Consider the following 20,618-nt stretch of genomic DNA (forward strand, 5'->3'; position numbering starts at 1 on the left):
CGTATAGGCGCACCCTTAGCTCCAAAACACCACGACCAACCCATGGAGCAAGCTACAGAATGGTGTGCCCATACACCTTGCCTTGAAACTGCTTAGGTTCCCAAGCAACCCTATCTGACTCGCGCTAGCAGCTGGACATGACCCGCTCACGGAGGCCACGCACGAGAACACGTATTCGTGCTCCACAACGTAGCATTGCTTGTCACCATCCTAGTGACCCCTTCTCGAGCACCTTATAACCGCTCCTAGCGCCACGACGAGCCGACGACCCATGTCTCGACCTCACGATCAGGTTGCCCCGGCCGACCCAACAGACTAGCTCCTAGGCATGGCTAGGCACCTGCGCGCGAGCCTAAGAGGAAACAGGAAACTCGTTCGTTTACGTCCAGAGGAGCAAAGGGAAAGAGAACTAACATCGACCTCTCACTTTCTTCTCACATCATGCTGGATCTCCTATCACCCCTCACCACTCTACCGCTTCAATGGACCATGCACATTTTTAGCCTCGTGGGCCAGCCCCTAGGGTAAAAAACACGTCCACAAGCGTAGGACCCTGGGGGAGAAGCACATTCCAGCTCGAATGGAAAGCGGGCAAAAGAATGACAGCATGACAAGCGAATGCGTCGGTCGCGCATTATGCGCGAAGAGCCCGAACATTGTCCGTCGCCGAATGAGAGACCTTGATAATCTCAATTTGCTTGATCATTAGTGTAGCCATTGAGAAATGCACTCTTGACATCCACTTGATAGAGCTTAATATTGTGGGTATAAGCATAGGCTAGCAAGATTCTAATTGCTCCCAATCTAACAACTGGGGCATATGTTTCTCTAAAGTCAAGACATTCAACTTGTGTATAGCCTTATGCTACCAATCTTGCTTTGTAACTTACTACTATCCCATCTTGATCTTGCATGTTTCTATAGACCCATTTGGTTCCAATCACATTGTGGTTCTTTGGCCTCTCAACTAGTTCTCATACTTGATTTCTAGTGAAGTAGTTTAATTCTTTATGCATAGCATTCACCCAATCAATATCCTTCTATGTCCATCTATCTTCTTTGGTTCAATGGATGACACAAATGAGAAATGCTCACAAAATAAAGTCAATCTTGATCTAGTTTGCACACCTCTAGAAATATCTCCAATTATTGTGTCTAATGGATGATCTCTTGCAATATTGGTCGGTTGAAGAATAGGAACATTGCTTGCACTTGCTTGATCATTGGATTGAGATGATGTACTAGTCACTTGATCTTGCACATTGTCATGAAAGCCACTTGCACTTGCTTGATTAGTATCATCTAGCACATTTGAGTTAGAGAGCACTTGCACTTCATCATCTTCTTCATCATTCACTTGCCTAGGCCTCAATTCACCAACATCCATATTCTTCATGGCATTTGAAAGTTGAATGCCTCTAACATCTTCTAAGTTCTCATTCTTATCTTGAGAAACCCTTGGTTTCACCAAAGTCAACATCATGAACCTCTTCAAGAGTACCACTTGCGAAATTGCAAACTCTATATGCTTTGCTAGTGGTTGAGTATCCAAGCAAAAATCCTTCATCACATTTCTTGTCAAACTTGCCCAATCTAGTGCCTTTCTGAAAGCTCTAGTTTGGTTTTGGTTAATTGATGAAACCCTAAGTGCTAACCTAGTTTATCAAAGTGATCATGAGATAGGTAGCACTATTCCAAGTGATGAAGCAATGATGAAAATCATGACAATGGTGATGGCATGGTTATGATCAAAGGCTTGAACTTGGAAAAGAAGAAAGAGAAAAACAAAAGGCTCAAGGCAAAGGTATAAAATGTAGAAGCCATTTTATTTTAGTGATCAAGACACTTAGTGAGTGTGATCACATTTAGGATAGATAGCCGTACTATTAAGAGGAGTGAAACTCGTATCGAAATGCGGTTATCAAAGTGCCACTAGATGCTCTAATTCATTGCACATGCATTTAGGATCTAGTGGAGTGCTAACACCCTTGAAAATATTTGTGAAAATATGCTAACACATGCGCACAAGGTGATACACTTGGTGGTTGGCACATTTGAGCAAGGGTGAAGGAGATAGAGATGATAGAAGGTCAGTCTCGCTGTTTTACAACTGACCGGACGCTGGTCTCTGGGGGATCGGCGTGTCCGGTCAGGTGTGGCAGTGATAACCTAGCATCGGTCATACGACCAGACATTGGGCCTCTAACTAACCGGATGCTGGAAGGCTGCGTCCGGTCAGAGCTGACATAGCTGCACAAAAGTCAGGGTAACTGACCAGACACTGGCTGTGTCTAGTCAAGTGCGACCGGACTTGTCCGGTCGAAGAAATGCGTCTTTGGGAGCTTACTAGAAATGACCGAACGTTGTGGTCCAGCGTCCGGTCACTCTCTAACTGACGTGTCCGGTCAAGTCTTGACCGTTGAGATCCATTGGCTCCTATTGAATGCTGAATGACACGTGGCCGCCATCGGGCGACTGGACGCTGAGCCCTGCGTCCGGTCAGTAGGACCGGAGCGTCCGATCACCCCAATAAGTGCCCAGTGAAAGGGTACAACAACTCTATTTCGTGGGGGCTTCTATTTAAGCCCCATGGCCGGCTCAAGCTCACTCTTTTGCACATTTTCATTAATATAGCAACCTTGTGAGCTTAGCCAAAGCACTCCCACTCATCTTCATCATTGACCCATCATCTTTGTGAGATTGGGAGAGAATCCAAGTGCATTGCTTGAGTGATTGCATCTAGAGGCACTTGGTATTCGTGTTGCGCTGCGGATTTTGCTTGTTACTCTTGGTGGTTGCCACCACCTAGACGGCTTGGTGCAGCAGTGGAGGATCGACACGAGTTGGTGATTGTTCGTGGCCGTCTCCGGTGATTGTGAGGGGAGTTGTACCTTTCCCGGCAGAGTGCCTAAAGGTAACTCTAGTGAATTGCTCGTGTCATTGAGTTACCTCACTTGTGGGTAGGTTCTTACAGTGTCCAATCATGTGGATAAGGTTCTTGAAACACCTCTTAGCCGCCGAATCACTAAGTGTTGGTCGACACAACGGGGACTAGCGTGTTGGCAAGCACATGAACCTTGGAAGAAAATCGATTGTCTCTTGTCATTTGTATTCTCCCAGTGATTGGCGTAATCTTCATCTTGTGATTGGTTCATTCCTCTACATGGTGGTATAATCATCCTACTCACTCACATACATTCTTGTAAATTAGTTGTAGCAAGCTCTTTAGTGTAATTAGAATTGAGAGCTTGTATTGTTATTCTAGTTCATCTAGCTAGTAGGATTGCAAGTGGTGTGTCAAGTGATCATTGCTACTAGAATTGTTGGATAGGTGGCTTGCAACCCTTGTAGAGCTAGAGCAAGTTTGCATTTCGCCATTTGTCATCCTAATCAAATTGCTCTAGTTGATTTGTAGAATTTAAATAGGCTATTCACCCCCTCTAGTCATATTAGGACCTTTCAAGTGGTATCGGAGCCATGGTCACCATTTGATTGAAGGCTTAACAACCTCGGTGTCAAATTATGGCTCAAGTTGTGTTCAACCATGTGAGGGGCAAACCACCGTTCTTTGATGGCACATGCTATGATTATTGAAAGAGAAAGATGAGGATGCATCTTGGTTCAATCAATGATCAAGTATGGGAAATGACCGAGAATGATTATGCTATCATCGATCCCGATGATCCCACCAACCAAGATAAGATCAACAAGCAATGCAATACAATAGCTCTCAACACAATATGCAATGCCATTGATTCTAAGGTGTTTGAGCAAATCAAGGATTGTGAAAGAGCAAATGAGGTGTGGAAAAGATTGGAAGAAACATACGAGGTCACACCGGCGGTGAAGAGTGCCAAGTTGTACATCCTCAAGGACAAGTTGATAAGTTTTAAGATGAAGGATGATGAGAGCATTCTGGAGATGTTCCATCGATTGCAAGTCATTGTCAATGACTTGAAGGCATTGGGAGAGAAGCTTGGAAAAGCTCACTCTAAGCTTGAAAAGGCTCACTCCTCTCTCATTGAGCAAGTCAAAGTGGAGGAAGCCAAGAAGGAGCAAGTGATCATATCATGTGATATGGGACTAACATGTGATCTTATTGATGAATCTATTTTTGTTGCTCCCACTAACACTTCTTGTAGCACTACCACTTCTACTTTACCTTTGAGTGATGGTCTCACTTGTGAAACCTCACTAATGGTGGAAAATAAGACCCTCAAAAAGGAGGTGAATGAGCTCACTCGTGCCTTAGGCAATGCCTATGGTGGAGAAGACCGCTTGCTAAAGTGCTTGGGTAGCCAAAGGTTTTCTCTCAACAAAGAGGGATTAGGCTATACCCCCAAGAAAGGCAAGGCGACCTTTGTCACTCCCAAAGCTAGCTTTGTAAAGGGCAATGGTCGGTTTTGCAATAGATGCAAGCAAGTTGGGCATATAGAGCAAAATTATAAGACTAACAAGAACAAGCTAGCTAATGTATCCTCAATCAAATTTGATTCTTGTTACATGCTTTATAAGGGTGCCAACGGTGTGAACGCTAAGTTCATTGGTACATCAATTGTGGGCCTAAAGAAGAAGGCCATTTGGATACCAAAGACCTTGGTAACTAACCTACAAGGACCCAAGCAAGTTTAGGTAATTAAAAGGAATTGATCTTCTTTTGTAGGTAAATTATAAAGCCAGATAAAGGCATTGGGTGCTTGATAGTGGGTGTACACAACACATGACCGGTGATCCAAGAATGTTCAATTCAATCAATGAAAATAAGAGCAATGGGTTTGATAGTATCACATTTGGTGACAATGGAAAATGCAAGGTCAAAGGGCTTGGTAAGATTGCAATATCCAATGACTTGAGCATTTTCAATGTGCTACTAGTAGAGAGCTTGAACTTCAACCTTTTGTCGGTAGCTCAATTGTGTGATCTTGGTTTCAAGTGCATATTTGGTGTGGATGATGTAGAGATCATAAGTGTAGGTAGCTCTAACTTGATATTCAAAGGATTTAGATATGAGAATCTATACTTGGTTGATTTCAATGCTAGAGAAGCTCAATTGTCAACATGTTTGATCATTAAATCTAGCATGGGTTGGTTATGGTATAGAAGGCTTGGTCATGTTAGAATAAAACAATTAAACAAGTTAATCAAGCATGACTTAGTTAGAGGCTTGAAAGATGTCACTTTTGAGAAAGATAAGCTATGTAGTGCATGTCAAGCCGGAAAGCAAGTTGGTAACACACATCCTAAGAAGAGTATGATGAGCACATCTAAGGCATTTGAGTTGATGCACATAGACTTATTTGGACCAACCACATACACTAGCATTGGTGGAAACAAATATGGATTTGTGATTGTGGATGATTTCACTAGATATATATGGGTCTTCTTTCTTGTTGACAAGAGTGATGTGTTTGCAACATTCAAATCTTTTGTTAAGGGTATTCACAATGAGTTTGAAACAACCATCAAGAAAGTTAGAAGTGACAATGGTAGTGAATTCCAGAATACTAGAATTGATGAGTTGTGTGATGAATTTGGAATTAGACATCAATTCTCAGCCAAGTATACTCCTCAATCAAATGGGTTAGTTGAAAGAAAGAATAGAACCTTAATTGATATGGCAAGATCAATGTTGAGTGAGTACAATGTGAGTCATTCATTTTGGGCCGAAGCAATCAACACGGCTTGCTACTATAGCAACCGACTCTATTGTTACCCCATGATGGAGAAGATACCTTATGAGCTTTTGAATGGAAGAAAGCCCAACATAGCATACTTTCGGGTTTTTGGTTGTAAATGCTACATATTAAAGAAAGGCACTAGATTGAGCAAGTTTGAAAAGAAATGTGATGAAGGTTTCCTGCTTGGTTACTCCACTACTAGCAAGGCTTGTAGAGTTTGGAATTTGGCTAGTGGTACTCTTGAGAAGGTTCATGATGTGGAGTTTGATGAAACAAATGGTTCCCAAGAGGAAGATGAGAATCTAGATGATGTGAAAGGCACTCACTTGGTCAAGGCAATGAGAAACATGGACATTGGTGAGTTAAGACCTAGAGTGGTGATTGATGTTGAAGATAACAAAAATCAAGTGCTCTCTAACTCAAATGTGCAAGCTAGTGGTTCTCATAATCAAATCTAAGCAAGCACTAGTGATGGCAATGTGTAAGATCAACAAGTGGCTAGTTCATTATCTTAACCAAGTGATCAATCAAATGCTAGCAATCAAGTGCAAGTGCTTCAACCAACCAATATTGCAAGAAATCATCCATTAGACACTATCATTGGTGATATTTCAAGAGGTGTGCAAACAAGATCAAGATTGGCTTCATTTTGTGAGAATTTCTCATTTGTATCATCCATTGAACCTAAGAAGATAGATGAAGCTTTGAGGGATGTTGATTGGGTCAATGCTATGCATGAAGAGCTAAACAACTTCACAAGAAACCAAGTATGGGATTTAGTTGAGAGGCCTAAGAATCATAATGTGATTGGAACCAAGTGGTTCTTTCGGAACAAGCAAGATCAAGATGGGATAGTAATAAGGAACAAAGCAAGATTAGTGGCTCAAGGTTACACTTAAGTTAAAGGTCTTGACTTTAGAAAAACATATGCCCCGTTTGCAAGATTGGAAGCAATTAGGATTTTGTTAGCCTATGCTTGTACCCACAACATCAAGTTGTATCAAATAGATGTGAAGAGTGCATTTCTCAATGGGTACATCAATGAGCTTGTGTATGTTGAGCAACCTCCTAGTTTTGAAGATGAAAAGAAACCCAACCATGTTTACAAGTTGAGAAAGGCTTTGTATGGATTAAAACAAGCACCTAGAGCATAGTATGAGAGATTGAGGGATTTCCTACTCTCTAAGGGATTCAAGATGGGAAAGGTTGACACCACTCTCTTCACCAAGAAGCTTGGAAATGACTTGTTTATAATGCAAATCTATGTTGATGATATCATATTTAGCTCAACAAATCAAGATTTTTGTGAGGAGTTTGGCAAGATGATGGCAAGTGAGTTTGAGATGTCCATGATTGGAGAGCTTAGCTACTTCCTTGGTCTTCAAATCAAGCAAATGAAGAATGGCACATTTATGAATCAAGGCAAGTATATCAAGGACATGCTCAAGAAGTTTGGAATGGATGATAGTAAAGTTATTAGTACACCAATAGGGACAAATGGAAGCTTGGATAGTGATGCTAGTGGCAACATGGTGGATCAAAAGATGTATCGGTCTATGATTGGAAGCCTACTCTATGTGACCGCATCAAGACCGGATGTGATGTTTAGTGTATGCATGTGTGCTAGATTTCAAGCCTCACCAAGAGAGTCATTTGAAAGCAACAAAGAGAGTATTGAGGTACTTAAAACATACACAAAATATTGGATTGTGGTATCCCAAAGGGTGAAGGAGATAGAGATGATAGAAGGTCAGTCTCGCTGTTTTACAACTAACCTGACGCTGGTCTTAGGGGGACCGACGCGTCCGGTCAGGCGTGGCAGTGATAACCTGGCATCGGTCATGCGACCAGACATTAGGCCTCTGACTAACCAGATGCTGGAAGGCTGTGTCCGGTCAGAGCTAACATAGCTACACAGAAGTCAGGGTAACTAACCGAACACTGGCTATGTCCAGTCAAGTGTGACCAGACTTGTTCGGTCGAAGAAATGCGTCTCTGGGAGCTTACTAGAAACGACCGGATGCTGTTGTCTAGCGTCTGATCACTCTCTAACTGACGCGTCCGATCAAGTCTTGACCGTTGAGATCCGTTGGCTCCTGTTGAACGTTGAATGACATGTGGCCACCATCACGTGACCGGACGCTGAGCCCTATGTCCGGTCACCCCGATAAGTGCCCAGTGAAGGGGTATAATGGCTCTATTTCGTGGGGGATTCTATTTAAGCCCCATGGCCGGCTCAAGCTCACTCCCACTCATCTCCAGCATTGACCCATCATCTTTGTGAGATTGGGAGAGAATCCAAGTGCATTGCTTGAGTGATTGCATCTAGAGGCACTTGGTATTCGTGTTGCGCTGCGGATTTCGCTTGTTACTCTTGGTGGTTGCCACCACCTAGACGGCTTGGTGTAGCAGTGGAGGATCGGCATGAGTTGGTGATTGTTCATGGCCGTCTCCGGTGATTGTGAGGGGAGTTGTGCCTTCCTCGGTAGAGTGCCTAAAGGTAACTCTAGTGAATTGCTCATGTCATTGAGTTACCTCACTTGTGGGTAGGTTCTTGCGGTGTCCAATCGTGTGGACGAGGTTCTTGAAACACCTCTTAGCCGCCAAACCACTAAGTGTTGGTCAACACAACGGGGACTAGCGTGTTGGCAAGCACGTGAACCTCAGAAGAAAATCGGTTGTCTCTTGTCATTTGTATTCTCCCGGTGATTGGCGTAATCTTCATCTTGTGATTGGTTCATTCCTCTACACGACGGTATAATCATCCTACTCACTCACTTATATTCTTGCAAACTAGTTGTAGCAAGCTCTTTAGTGTAATTAGAATTGAGAGCTTGTATTGTTATTCTAGTTCATCTAGCTAGTAGGATTGCAAGTGGTGTGTCAAGTGATCATTGCTACTAGAATTGTTGGATAGGTGGCTTACAACCCTTGTAGAGCTAGAGCAAGTTTGTATTTCGCCATTTGTCATACCAATCAAATTGCTCTAGTTGATTTGTAAAATTTAAATAGGCTATTCACCCCCCCCTCTAGCCATATTAGGACCTTTCACTTTCTTCAAAATATAGCATTTGCAACCAAAGACCCAAAAATATATAATGTTGGGCTTTCTACCATTCAAGAGCTCATAAAGATGTCTTCTCTTTCAATGGGTGTCGATAGAATATCGTCGGCAGTCCTCCGAGGGGTATCCCATGAAGGTAGATTGATCGGTAGAGGTACGCGTAATCAAGAACAAGAAGGCAACAGAGATACAAGAGTTAGACAGGTTCGGGCCGTCAGCACGACGATGTGCCCATACACCTTGCCTTAAAACTACTTAGGTTCCCGAGCAACCTGATTCGACTCGCGCTAGCAACCAGACATGACCTGCTCGCGGAGGCTGCGTATGAGAAGGCATATGCATGCTCCATGATGTAGCACTACTTGTCATCGTCCTAGCGACCCCTTCCCGAGCACCTTGCAACCGCTCCTAGCACCACGACGAGCCAACGACCCATGTCTCGACCTCATGATCAAGTTGCCCCGGCCGACCCAATAGACTAGCTCCTAGGTGAGGCTAGGCACCTGCGCGTGAGCCTAAGAGGAAATAGGAAACCCGTTCGTTCAGGTCTAGAGGACCAAAGGGAAAGAGAACTAATGTTGACCTCTCGCATTCTTCTCGTATCGTGCTAGATCTGCTGTCACCCCTCACCACTCTACAACTTCAATGGACCGTGCATGTTTTTAGCCTGGTGGGCTAGCCGCCAGGGTAAAAAATGCATCCACAAGCCTAGGACCATGGGGGGAGAAGCACATTCCATCTCGAATGGAAAGCGAGCAAAAGAATGACGACATGACAAGCAAATGCACCGGTCACGCATTATGCGCGAAGAGCCTAAACATCGTCCATCACTGAATAAGAGACCTACTTCGAGCCCCTCTATGCATACCCACGATGGGACAGAACATCGAGCTGTTCCCGACACCTCGACCGTGATGTTGGGCCACACAATGTTCAGCCCTATAGACCAAACCCTGGGCTAGAACTCACACCCAAAGGTCACAAGGCCAAGGGAAAAGGTCCTGAGCAATGAGCTTGATGAGGGCCGAATCGGCAAGACCGACTCACCTACGGAGCACTCGCGCTGGCCCGAACGACCATGGCAGGCGCATCATCTGGCCAAACAAAATCATTGAAAACTCCCCGAGGCCCCAAGAAGCATGACCCACTCGAGAATGTCGGGTGCCTAGGTGCACACTCAAACGGTGTATCAGAGCCACTCCACCCGGGTCTATGGCAACCGGTCCCCCAGAGGGAGGCCCAGTAGGAAGCGATAAACATGCTGCCCCTATCGATTGCGATGGAGCACGCCATGGTGCGTGGGCACAAACCCCCACAACCTAATAATGGCTCAATGATGAGCCTAGCCAAACAAAGTGATTCACAAAGGTCGACAACTTGGAGATTAAATAGCTTGGGCAAAAACCCTTCATGCCAAGGATCATCGAGACAAGTCATTCAAACAACTGACATTGGTAATGACAAAAGAGAAATCAGAAAGGGCAACACATACATCATAGCCTTGGGGGCTTACACTTTTGCTAATTATAACACTGTCCTAAACATTAGGATCATCGACTTCTAAAGCCGTGAACAAAAACGTCTAGTCTAGCGTGTTACAGGACTAGACAGACTCGAGGTTATAATAATCATTAGATCCCCTCCCGCTTGTGATGGACATATAATGAAGCAGAGAAACTGGTACAAAGTGTCTCTAACCTTCAGCTGCACCATGAGCAGGAGAGGACTATCGAAAGAAGCCTCGGGGACGACCACCTCGTGGAGCTCCCTCTAACATCTAAGGAAGATAAGCCTGCCAGAAACCACCCTGACGGCACTTCTAGTAGAGCAAGGGAGGAGCACCTGGCGATGAGCCAGTGAGCAGGCCATCGAGTCTATGCTCGAATGCTCCTAGACCCAGAGCTGGTAGCCGCATGCCCGCCAACCATGGGGAAGCCTAGCGGCCTGAGCCTCCCATGGCATCAGTCCTCCCCATCTTCACAGAACTTCCTCTAACACTCGTGGAGGATGAACACCATCAATGTGCGATGGAGCCTGATCTCCAAAGGTCCCTCCCGGTGGTGGCGAAGCCGTCGGAACGGACCGTGAACCATGATGCCCGATGGAGACAGTCATTCTCTCACTCGGATTGGACATCAGGGAAAACTCAAAAGACAGGGGAGAAGTAGGGATGAGGTGCACTACCCTCCTCTCCCTCAACTTAAATAGGTGGCATGAAGATGAAGGCGGAGAAGACAGCGATCGACATTCTAGATGGGCACAAACCCCAAGATGCACTCGTAAATCAAGAGGCAGAAGACATGGTGGTTCAGTCTCCCAGGCGACACAAGACATAGCAACGGTCATAGGAGGTACATCAAACACATGCGTACACTCCGCCATTTACTAACCACCTTCTCACAACACTGGGGAAGCAGTCAGATGAAAGGCCGAGCGGTGGACGCCTACACGGTAGCATGTCACGAGTAAACCTTGTTTCTTTCGTTATCTTTTGATTCATGCGCCCATGTTTTATGGCACACAACCATTTACAAGAGGGAACTGCCAAGACACAATGTGGCTAGGGGAGGTCGACAACCCCCTAGGTTCACACGCCGAGCAGCCCTCCACATCCACAACCCCGTGTTGTGCTTAGGAAACTCTCTATCAGGCCGATCCTTAGAAGGGCTCGAGGCCACAAAAGGGATAGGGGTAGGGAGGAGATGGGCCCCCATGGCTCTAATCAATGGTGCAAAGCCACATGACCATCTCTCCCTATGTTTGAGTCATTCGCTTTGAAGTCTCCTAGGTTGACCTCCTCTGGGGGGGAGGCATCTTGCCCTCTGGTCGCTGCGGATAGGGCTAGACAAAATACTCATGGCTCACCAACTCGCTCGACTCGTGTTTGGCTCGGCTTGGCTCGGCTCGGCTCGTTTTAACTTTTTTCACGAGTTGAGCTAGAAGTCTAGCTCGCTGTTTTAATGAGCCAACTTGAGCTAGTTCGTGAGCTACTCATGAGCTCAAACAAACTGAGGCCTATCAGCCCATGACCATGAATCTAGAAGATGATGATGCTGACCTAGAAGTGTACATCTATTCCATTAATACGTAATCCTTATTTTCAACTGTCTCATATGAATTTTAATTTTATAATTGTTGTGGTACTTAAATGTTGATTTATGGATTGTTTTCCAGGGAGAAGATGATGATGCTGACATTGAATTTGTGGACTTTCCTAAGTCTGTGGTGGCATGCAACTAGTAAGTATGCTGGAACTGCATGGATCATGGATGGACCGGCTATGCTGCATGGTTAATACATTTGATGAACATGATATGTATTAATCATGTATGGTTGCATAATGGTGGATGTCACCTTCTGGAATTATTATGGCATGAACATTATAAACATGTGTGTCCTACTTTTTTAGTAGCTCATGAGCTAAACAAGCCAGCTCGAGCTCGCTAACGAGCTGAGCTGAGCTGCCCCTCTAGCTCGTAATATTAATAAGCCGAGCTGAGCTGGCTCATTATCCTAATGAGCCAACTCGAGCTAGACCGAGCCTAGCTGAGGTGGCTCGATATCTAGCCCTAGCTATGGAGGTGGTTGGGGACCAACGAGATTGACAACCGACGATTTATGGGACGTCTCATGTGAGGCACAGCCAAACTTCACGTCGATTGGGAAGGATATCGAGTCCCACTCGAATTACCCATAGACCCCGACGAGGAGCATTGCTCCGACCGCGTGGTTATGGTAGACATGTCTCTCCCCACATGGGGCAAAACCAAACCTGCCTATAACAAGGCATCGTGACCTCTCGAGGTCGTCAAGGACGTCAGGGAAAGATGAAGTCAGGTCCCCGCGACCCCAAAAAGATCCAGGGACAAATCTCGGCCGACTCCTCCCTGTGTCATAGGTCTTAGACCTAAGGCCAGCTCTAGAGACTCATAAATCGCCAAGGGTCTACAACCCTTCTGGGAGAGGACAACAAAGCAGATGGCTAGGGAAACACGATATAGTCTTCCACGAGAAGCGACTTGTGTCCCAAATCGTGATCACGGCTCGGTCACACAGAAAAAACCCAGAGGTCCAATACCTATGAGACAAATGGACGTTCACAAAAACCTAGCGACCATAAGCGTAGGGGTCGGGGAAACATTTCCTCGCATCATCAATGTGAGAAGAACCCACCAACAACCTCAAGTTGAACCCACAAGTCTGGCCCTCATGACACGGAGGCCCACTGCCTCCACAAAGAGGAGAGTTAGCGTTGAGAAAAAGGAACTCTCACCCTGAGTATCCATATGAGTACCAAAACGATCATGTCGTGCGACAATGCAAAAGGTACAAAGGGTATGGTGCCACCTCATTGGTGGCACCTCTAAAAGCCAAAGGACGGATGCTACAAAGGCAGGGAGGGTCAGCTCAAGTTCGCCACACCATCCCTCTTACAAGCATCAAGCTCCCATGGCCAAAGCACAGAGGAGTGAGGATGTTAGCCCCAATGGCCCTAAGGGGCATTCTATGTGCACCAGGAGACTTCCAGGAAGCACTCCTAGGAAGCACGGAGCCCACCAAGCCAATGGGAGCCAACCTCATCCCCATGATGGCAAAAGGAAGACTGGCTGACAGTCGAAGATCACTCAAGCTATGACTACATTCTGCCCAACGAGGGCAACATGATAACGCCGTGCTACTTCATTCTCCTCCTGTTCTATGAAGGGCGCAAAGCGGCCACCGAGTGACCTCCCTCAAAGGGCACAACGCATCGTCGGCCAACGCACGACACTCGAGAGGAAGCCGAAGACGTCCCCTGCCATCGATCGCTTTGGGCATCCAAACCAACACAGTTTAGAATAGGAAGCGGCACTAGGACAGAGGCCCAAGGTCACGTATGACTGAACTCGGAGCCCGCAGCATCTCTCACTCCCCTGCTCGCAAGTTCCCTTCTAGCACTGATCGTTGAAGGAACAACACTAGCTCCAGCCATCACAAGCAACCCCCATGAGGGGCTCATAACGAGAACCAGGCAGTTCCCCTCGAATGATGATACTCTTGCCTCCTCACCTCCTCAGCACCTAGCCTTTCAGGAAATTCTAGGAGGAATCAGAGTCACAACCATGAGCAGTTCAAACAATAGAAGGACCTTTACTTATAGGCCCCTACGCCGCACGACGAACCATTGGGGGACACTACCAATGTCAGATGTCCTCATGAGGTCAAGAGGATCGAGACCCTCACAAAAGCAAACTAGTACAACATCGATGAGACTACTCGGTTTCGCTTGGGTCGCAAACCCCGACGTGTGGTGCATTAACATGGCAAAGCTCAACGACTACCAACCGCATTAAACACACTAGCCCGCAGGGGGTCGAGCAATGAAGCTCGAGAAGGTCACGACTATGAACCCATGCTCCAGCATACACACGCATCAGCACTTTCACGACCACTTCATGGTCGTGAAAACACTCGGGGGCTACTATCGGGGTCATAACCCTAGGGTGTCTCAAGGTACCAATTAGTTAGCAGGCCGTGTGGCCTGCAACGCAATAGTTAGCAAGGGCCCAAATGACCGAGGCCAAGCAAGAGCCGAGCAGAGCGGGCCAGGAGCTAAAGATGGGGTTAGCCCCGACCTCTTCCACCTGCCTTAGTACACGACACTCGCAAGATGCACGACCTCTCCCCATCATGACTCTCTAAAGGGATGGGGGGAGGTCGAGCGTAGCTAGGCGCGCCTACTCTGACAAGAGCAAGCATGCCACACTGACCCACAAGGACCGAGGGGACGATAGTCACCTCGGCCCGGTCAGACACCACCCCTGTTCCATGCTGCACCGATGAGACAACACCGCACCACGATGGCAATGGGTATGACACCCATCGTCCAAATACAGTTGACTAGAAGCTTGTATGATCCCACCCACTATGGGATGAGGATCCACGACAAGGGGCTCGACGAAAAGGCCATCCAGACCGACAGAGTGCCCCGACCTTGACGATTAGGGTTGTGGCCCTCGGCCCCGCAAGGCGACCAAGCGATCGACGACCTAGGGCAGATACCTACTTTGGGTACGATGCCCCTAAGAACCAGCAGACGATGACAAAGGCCACGACGGACACCGCGTTGCACAGGATGGCTGATGAACCGCCATTGAGGCTATAGTGCCGCCACAGCCGGCATAGTAGCGCCACATCGCATCCCGCCGCAACGTGGCCAGAAGGCCATAACGATAGCCACAATCGGACGTGCACCCGAAGACGGCGTAGCTTACAAACCAAGTTAGATAGGTCCTCCCTTAGGCTCTCGACTCTTCGGTCAGGAGAACCCCCTCTTTGTACAAGCCCTAGCCCCGAACTCTATATAATGACCGGCAGGGCAACGTGATTAAGATAATCCACTGCCATTTCATTCATTCACCATTCTAGTAGGGCTCCTAGAGCTTCTCTTCAGGCAGCCCTTCACCTAGCATAGGACCTTCCATCTCTTCCGTCTTTCTTGCACCCCATTGTAAGAACTTCAGAGCATTCAAGCGAGAAACACGCATTTGATCATCTCTGATACTAGATGTAGGGCTCTGGCCTAAACTAGTATAAATCCTCATGTCTATTGGATGCTACCATCATCTTCCTAAAGCAGCGCAACAATCGTATAAGTTTACTAGTCCGGTTTACAAAACACCGACAGATTTGTTGAGGATGTAGATTCTCCTGTGGGCCAAAAACATGTCTAAGACTCAAAACATCGTTTTTTCTGGGATAAATTTCAAATCACAGAATAACATTTTTTTAACGGAGGAAGTATATAATAATACTTTTTCTACGGTGTTATTTGCACTCGCTGTTTAGTTTTAAGTGGATGGGTCCTGTTCGGATCCACATTACCAAGGGCAGCCGCAATGGCTAACTCATAAGCTAGCTCTAAATATTTTTTCATATTTTTCATATTCTAATAGAAGAGAGAGAAAAGCTAGATCTTGATCATGAGCTAGACTCATACACACATTCTAAGATCATGTGAGAGTGTCGTGTGGTCCTAATCGTACTACGAGCCATTACTAAAAGTTAGGACTATTGGAGAGGTTAACTTAGAGCCAGTAACTGGCTTATACCATTACGGGTGCCCTAATGGAGTAGATAGCAACTAAAAATTAGCAAGTCTAGATCTAAACAGGCCACGTGCTAATTGGTGTGCTAGCGAAAATTAGTAAGGTTGTTGCTGCTAGCAAATAGCAATAAGAGAGTTTTAGCATGCTAATTTTACTAGGATCCAAACAGGCGCTTCAATATGGCTCGGCCCACTAAGCATGAGGTAGACGGGCTGTACCTAGAACTGCATCCCACAGGCCCAAGGACCAGCCTAGAACTGCATCCCACAGGCCCAAGGACCAGCACGAACCATCCATTCCCTCACCGGCGACCACACAAACAGAATACCGTCCGACCACAGCGAGATATTATCTCTCCAAGCTCCGTCCGCCGTCCGCCGCCCGCCGCACCGCGCCGTTCGGCTAAACCCGGCCGGCCGGCCGCCCGCTGCACCCCATCCCGAAGCCGGGAGCGGAGGCGCAAAACCCTCTTTCTGCTGCTGCTCCGGCGCCATGGGCGGCGCCTCCAAGCTGCTCTCCTCGCTCCTCCTCACCTCCTCCCCTCTCCGCCTCCGGCCCACCACTACTGCCGCCGCCGCCGCGCTCTTCCTCTCCCCGCCCGCGGCGGCTTCGCGCCGCCTGCTGCTGCTCTCCTCGCCCTCCCCGCCCCGCACCCTCTCCACCTCGTCCGCCGCCGCCGCGTCCTCTTCCTTTCCGCAAGGCTCCAGCTCGGCCTCCCCGGCGCCACCGCCCCGAGCTCCTTTCCCCGAGTGGTCCCGCCTCGTCGACCGACTTGCAGCCGCCGGGTACGGCTCCGGCGCGCCCTTTCCCGCTGACGAGCTCGCCCTCGCGTCCGGATGCGGCCTGTCGGACGGGGCGCAGGCCGCTGTCTCCACCTGCCTCGCCTTCGCGCGCGACCGGCCTGGCCTCCTCAGGTGAAGTGAATCGCTTGGCTGGTTACCTGACCGGGCTTTGGCGGGGTTGAAGGTCTCTTAGTTGCTGTCTTGCTGACTAATTCGGGTGTGCGTCCAGTTCGCTTCCAAGGAAGGATGTGGAGGTCCTGGTGGCCAATGCGGCGCCGTCTCTGTTCAAGGACGGGGAGGCATCAGCACAGCGGCTTCGGTGCTACCTTGCTGGGGAAGAAATCGATGTATGTCATTTGGGCTTCCGTTAATTGGTCACATTGCATCATTATTAGTTTGGGCTAGTAAATATTAGTTCAGCCATCTGCATGTTCGCCAGTCTACTGGAATATGACCTTGCTCAGCTCAGCACACTAAACATGGGAAAATTTTGCCAGGTCATTGTTTCAGAGAGAGCTGAAACTGTTGATATTGTTCGATATCTGCTAAGTTACACGTACGGTTCTTCTGACAGCTACTCAGAAGACAAGGAACTTACTGATTCCGCTGTGAGAAATATCATGGCTGAGTTAGTCAGTTTTAGTGGTCTTTCCCAGTCTTCCACTTTTGCGGAATCAACTCCGAACCAAAGTTGCTTGAGTCAGCATGAACGATTTTCCAGGCCTCTAGGGCAAAATATTGAAATGAAGCGAGGTGACTGGATTTGCACAAGGTATGCCACTTCTCCATTCTTCTTTTTTTCTTTAACATGTGCTCAATGCGCCGCATTAAAGTATGAACCTGCCCTATTATCCATTTTGCTACTAGATATGAAGCATCTAAAATGTGTACCCAGATATTTCCTTTTTTTGCAGCCTGATACTATTATCACATTAACTTGTAACTTTCTACCTGTTTTTCTATAATACTCCGTGTGTTCTTTCATCTGCTACTCATTACAACAACAACAACAACAACAACAACAACAACAACATAGCCTTTCAGTCCCAAGCAAGTTGGGGTAGGCTAGACTTGAAACCCACCAAGAGCCCCAAGTCACGGTTCAGGCACTTCAATAGCTGCTTTCCAAGTACTCCTATTCAAACATAGATCTCTAGGTATATCCCAAGCTTTCAAATTTCTTTTTATTGCCTCCCCCCATGTCAATTTCGGTCTTCCTCCACCTCTCCTCATATTATTAGCTTGGCTTAGGACTCCACAATGCACTGGTGCCTCTGGAGGTCTCCTTTGGACATGGCCAAACCACCTCAACCGATGTTGGACAAGCTTTTCTTCAATTGGTGCTACCTCTAGGCGATCACGTATATCATCGTTCCGAACTCGGGCCATTCTTGTGTGACCGCAAATCCATCGCAACATGCACATTTCTGCAACACTCAGTTGTTGAACATGTCGAATCTTTGTAGGCCAACATTTTGCTCCATACAACATAGCCGGTCTAATCGCTGTTCTATAGAACTTGACTTTCATCTGCTACTCATTGTTTTCATGAAAATTGCTTCACAACTTGCAGATGTAGCTTCATGAACTTTGCAAGAAATGTTAGGTGTCTTGAGTGCAATGAGCAGCGGCCAAAGAAGATGTTGACTGGTGGAGAGTGGGAATGCCCTCAGTAAGATCTGACATGCTAATTGCTAAATTATTTGTATTAAGCTTATATAACTCTGACATAGCTGACTTTTTGTCTTGTCCTTTTGCTAAGGTGTGATTTCTGTAACTATGGGAGGAATATGTCATGCTTAAAATGTGATTGCAAGAGGCCAGCAACAATCCCACCGAATCCTGAATCTGTTGGTGCTGGTTTAGGTGGTGTGGCACAGCTTCTTAGTGTAAAGAGTGTTGGTAAATCTGAAATTGAGAGAAAACTCGCTGAAAATGATGAAAAGGCAGAAAGATGGTTGAGCAAAGTATCTCAACTTCATGATTCAGCTGACTTAAGTAGTGTAGCAGAAGACGAGGACTTTCCTGAGATTATGCCTATGCGCAAGGGGGTGAATAAGTTTGTGGTTAGCACGCGCAAAACACCACTGGAGAGAAGGCTTGCAAATGCACAGTACAGCAGTAACAATAGCCCTGCATTGTCGGACCCAAAGATAAGTCAAACTTTGGACAGGATACTTGGGCGTTCAACTCCTACTGCAGCCCCAAACAATCAATCTGTTACTAGTGACACACCTACTGAAGCTCCGAAGAAATCAACAGGCCACCTTGGTGGCATTGATCCTGTTCCGTTTGTGCCTCTGTCTGCAGATCTCTTTGCTAAACCACAGAGTAATAATGGACAGAGCAATGGGAACGAAAAAATCAATGCAGAAGATGACAGTTCCATGGCAAATAACACAGTGCCTGTACCCGAGAGGCAAAGCACGGAATCATTAGATACCGCTGAGAGATGGTCCGAGAAAGTAGCAGAACTTGACAATGCAAAGGATTCCTCAAGTGCAAGTTCTGATGGAAATTTTCCTGAGATTATGCCAATAAGGAAAGGTGAAAACCGATTTGTTGTTAGTAAGAAAAAAGATCGCTCATTGACATCACAACAGTACAAAAGGCGCAGTATTCTTGAGCAGGCAGACAGTTCTGATTTTGTCCCATTTGTTCCATTTCCTCCTGGCTACTTTGCCAAGAAAGATACTCCAATAGAGAGTACTACAGACACAGGAATTGTGTCAGAAGGCAGTCAGACAAAAGGTAACCTGAATAATGAGAACTGGAACAGAAATTACTATCAGCATCAATCACAATCTCATGGGGCGCAATCTAGGCCTAGTGGTACTGCATATACTGGCACTCAGATCACGGGCAACTCCCAGGGAAACTATAATGGTGGCAGAGGTGAATCTACTTACCATGGAACTAACTTTGAACAGCAACCTTATAACTCAGGTTATAGCAACAACAGTTATTGGAGCAGTGATAACAATAACAGCAACAATGCCTGGAGTGAAAACAACAATTATAACAACAATAATGCTTGGAGTGGTAACAATTCCTATAACAGCAGTACTAGGAACGGCAATAGCAGCTACAACAGCAGTCATGGTTATAACTACAATGGTACATGGAATGACAGCAGCAACAGTGCATGGAGCAGCAACAGCAACAATAACCAGAGTGGTTCATTTGCTGATAATAACAGTGTCAATAGCAGCAGTAGTTCCATGAATGCTAATCACGCGGTTCACAGTTCAGGTTATGGAGGAAACTCAAACAGAGGTTATACTGGAAAGAGCTTGGAAGGATCTGCTGTAAAGGATCCTGATCCTCTAGACATGTCCGAGGAAGCTAAGGCTGAGAGATGGTTTAGGAGGGCAGCTCAGATAAAGGACATCTCTGAGCTAGCAAACATTCCCGACGAGGACTTCCCTGAGATAATGCCCATGAGGAAGGGGGTGAACAGATTCGTTGTGAGCAAGAGGAAGACACCATTGGAGAGGAGATTAACATCCTCGCAATACAGAAGGAACCTGCCAATCGTCAGTTCTGAAATGGACAAAGATGCCAGCTGAAAGCAGAAGTATGATTGCCTGCATACCACAATCTTAACTGCGATGCGATGCACCATTGTTACACCAAGGTATTGCTCGATACCAGTTTGTGACGATAAGCGAGCAATCAGAAACAAAAACATGAAAAATAATGCCCTAGGAAAGGTTTTTTGTATGGTAAAATTTTGTTCGCAATGACCTGGGGTTTGCTGGATTGTGTTTGCTACATGTATACTATATACACATTTCTGTTGTACTAAAAAAAACTTTTTACATGCAACCCGTGCATCGGTGCGTGGCATTATCAAAGTTTTGGCTTTTCTGAGGTTATTACATGTGTACTGAGTTTGTTCATAAATCCGGATACTATAATATATTCTACTAATTGGTTTTGATGATGCAAAATATGTCTGCTTTTTAGACCACCTTTAGCAAGGTTTTTGCTAGGGCTTCCTTAC

At 46.4% G+C, this 20,618-nt stretch overlaps 1 protein-coding gene across 1 annotated transcript; it reads left to right on the top strand.

The window, feature by feature from the left end:
* Nucleotides 1-16,120: 16,120 nt before the first annotated feature.
* Nucleotides 16,121-20,490, top strand: LOC136457239 (zinc finger protein VAR3, chloroplastic-like). The gene is made up of 5 exons (XM_066457302.1): nucleotides 16,121-16,744; nucleotides 16,842-16,959; nucleotides 17,110-17,384; nucleotides 18,186-18,284; nucleotides 18,375-20,490. Exons 1-5 carry the CDS (start codon nucleotides 16,323-16,325, stop codon nucleotides 20,179-20,181), a joined length of 2,721 nt encoding a protein of 906 aa, XP_066313399.1. The 5' UTR covers nucleotides 16,121-16,322; the 3' UTR covers nucleotides 20,182-20,490.
* Nucleotides 20,491-20,618: the final 128 nt, after the last annotated feature.

This window comes from Miscanthus floridulus, chromosome 6, assembly GCF_019320115.1.
Source record: "Miscanthus floridulus cultivar M001 chromosome 6, ASM1932011v1, whole genome shotgun sequence".
NCBI lineage: Eukaryota > Viridiplantae > Streptophyta > Magnoliopsida > Poales > Poaceae > Miscanthus > Miscanthus floridulus.

Coding starts and splice junctions, on each gene's coding strand:
- LOC136457239 (XM_066457302.1), top strand. CDS start 16,323: ATGGGCGGCGCCTCCAAGCTGCTCTCCTCGCTCCTCCTCACCTCCTCC. Junction 16,745..16,841: donor GACCGGCCTGGCCTCCTCAG/GTGAAGTGAATC, acceptor GTGTGCGTCCAG/TTCGCTTCCAAGGAAGGATG. Junction 18,285..18,374: donor GGAGAGTGGGAATGCCCTCA/GTAAGATCTGAC, acceptor CCTTTTGCTAAG/GTGTGATTTCTGTAACTATG.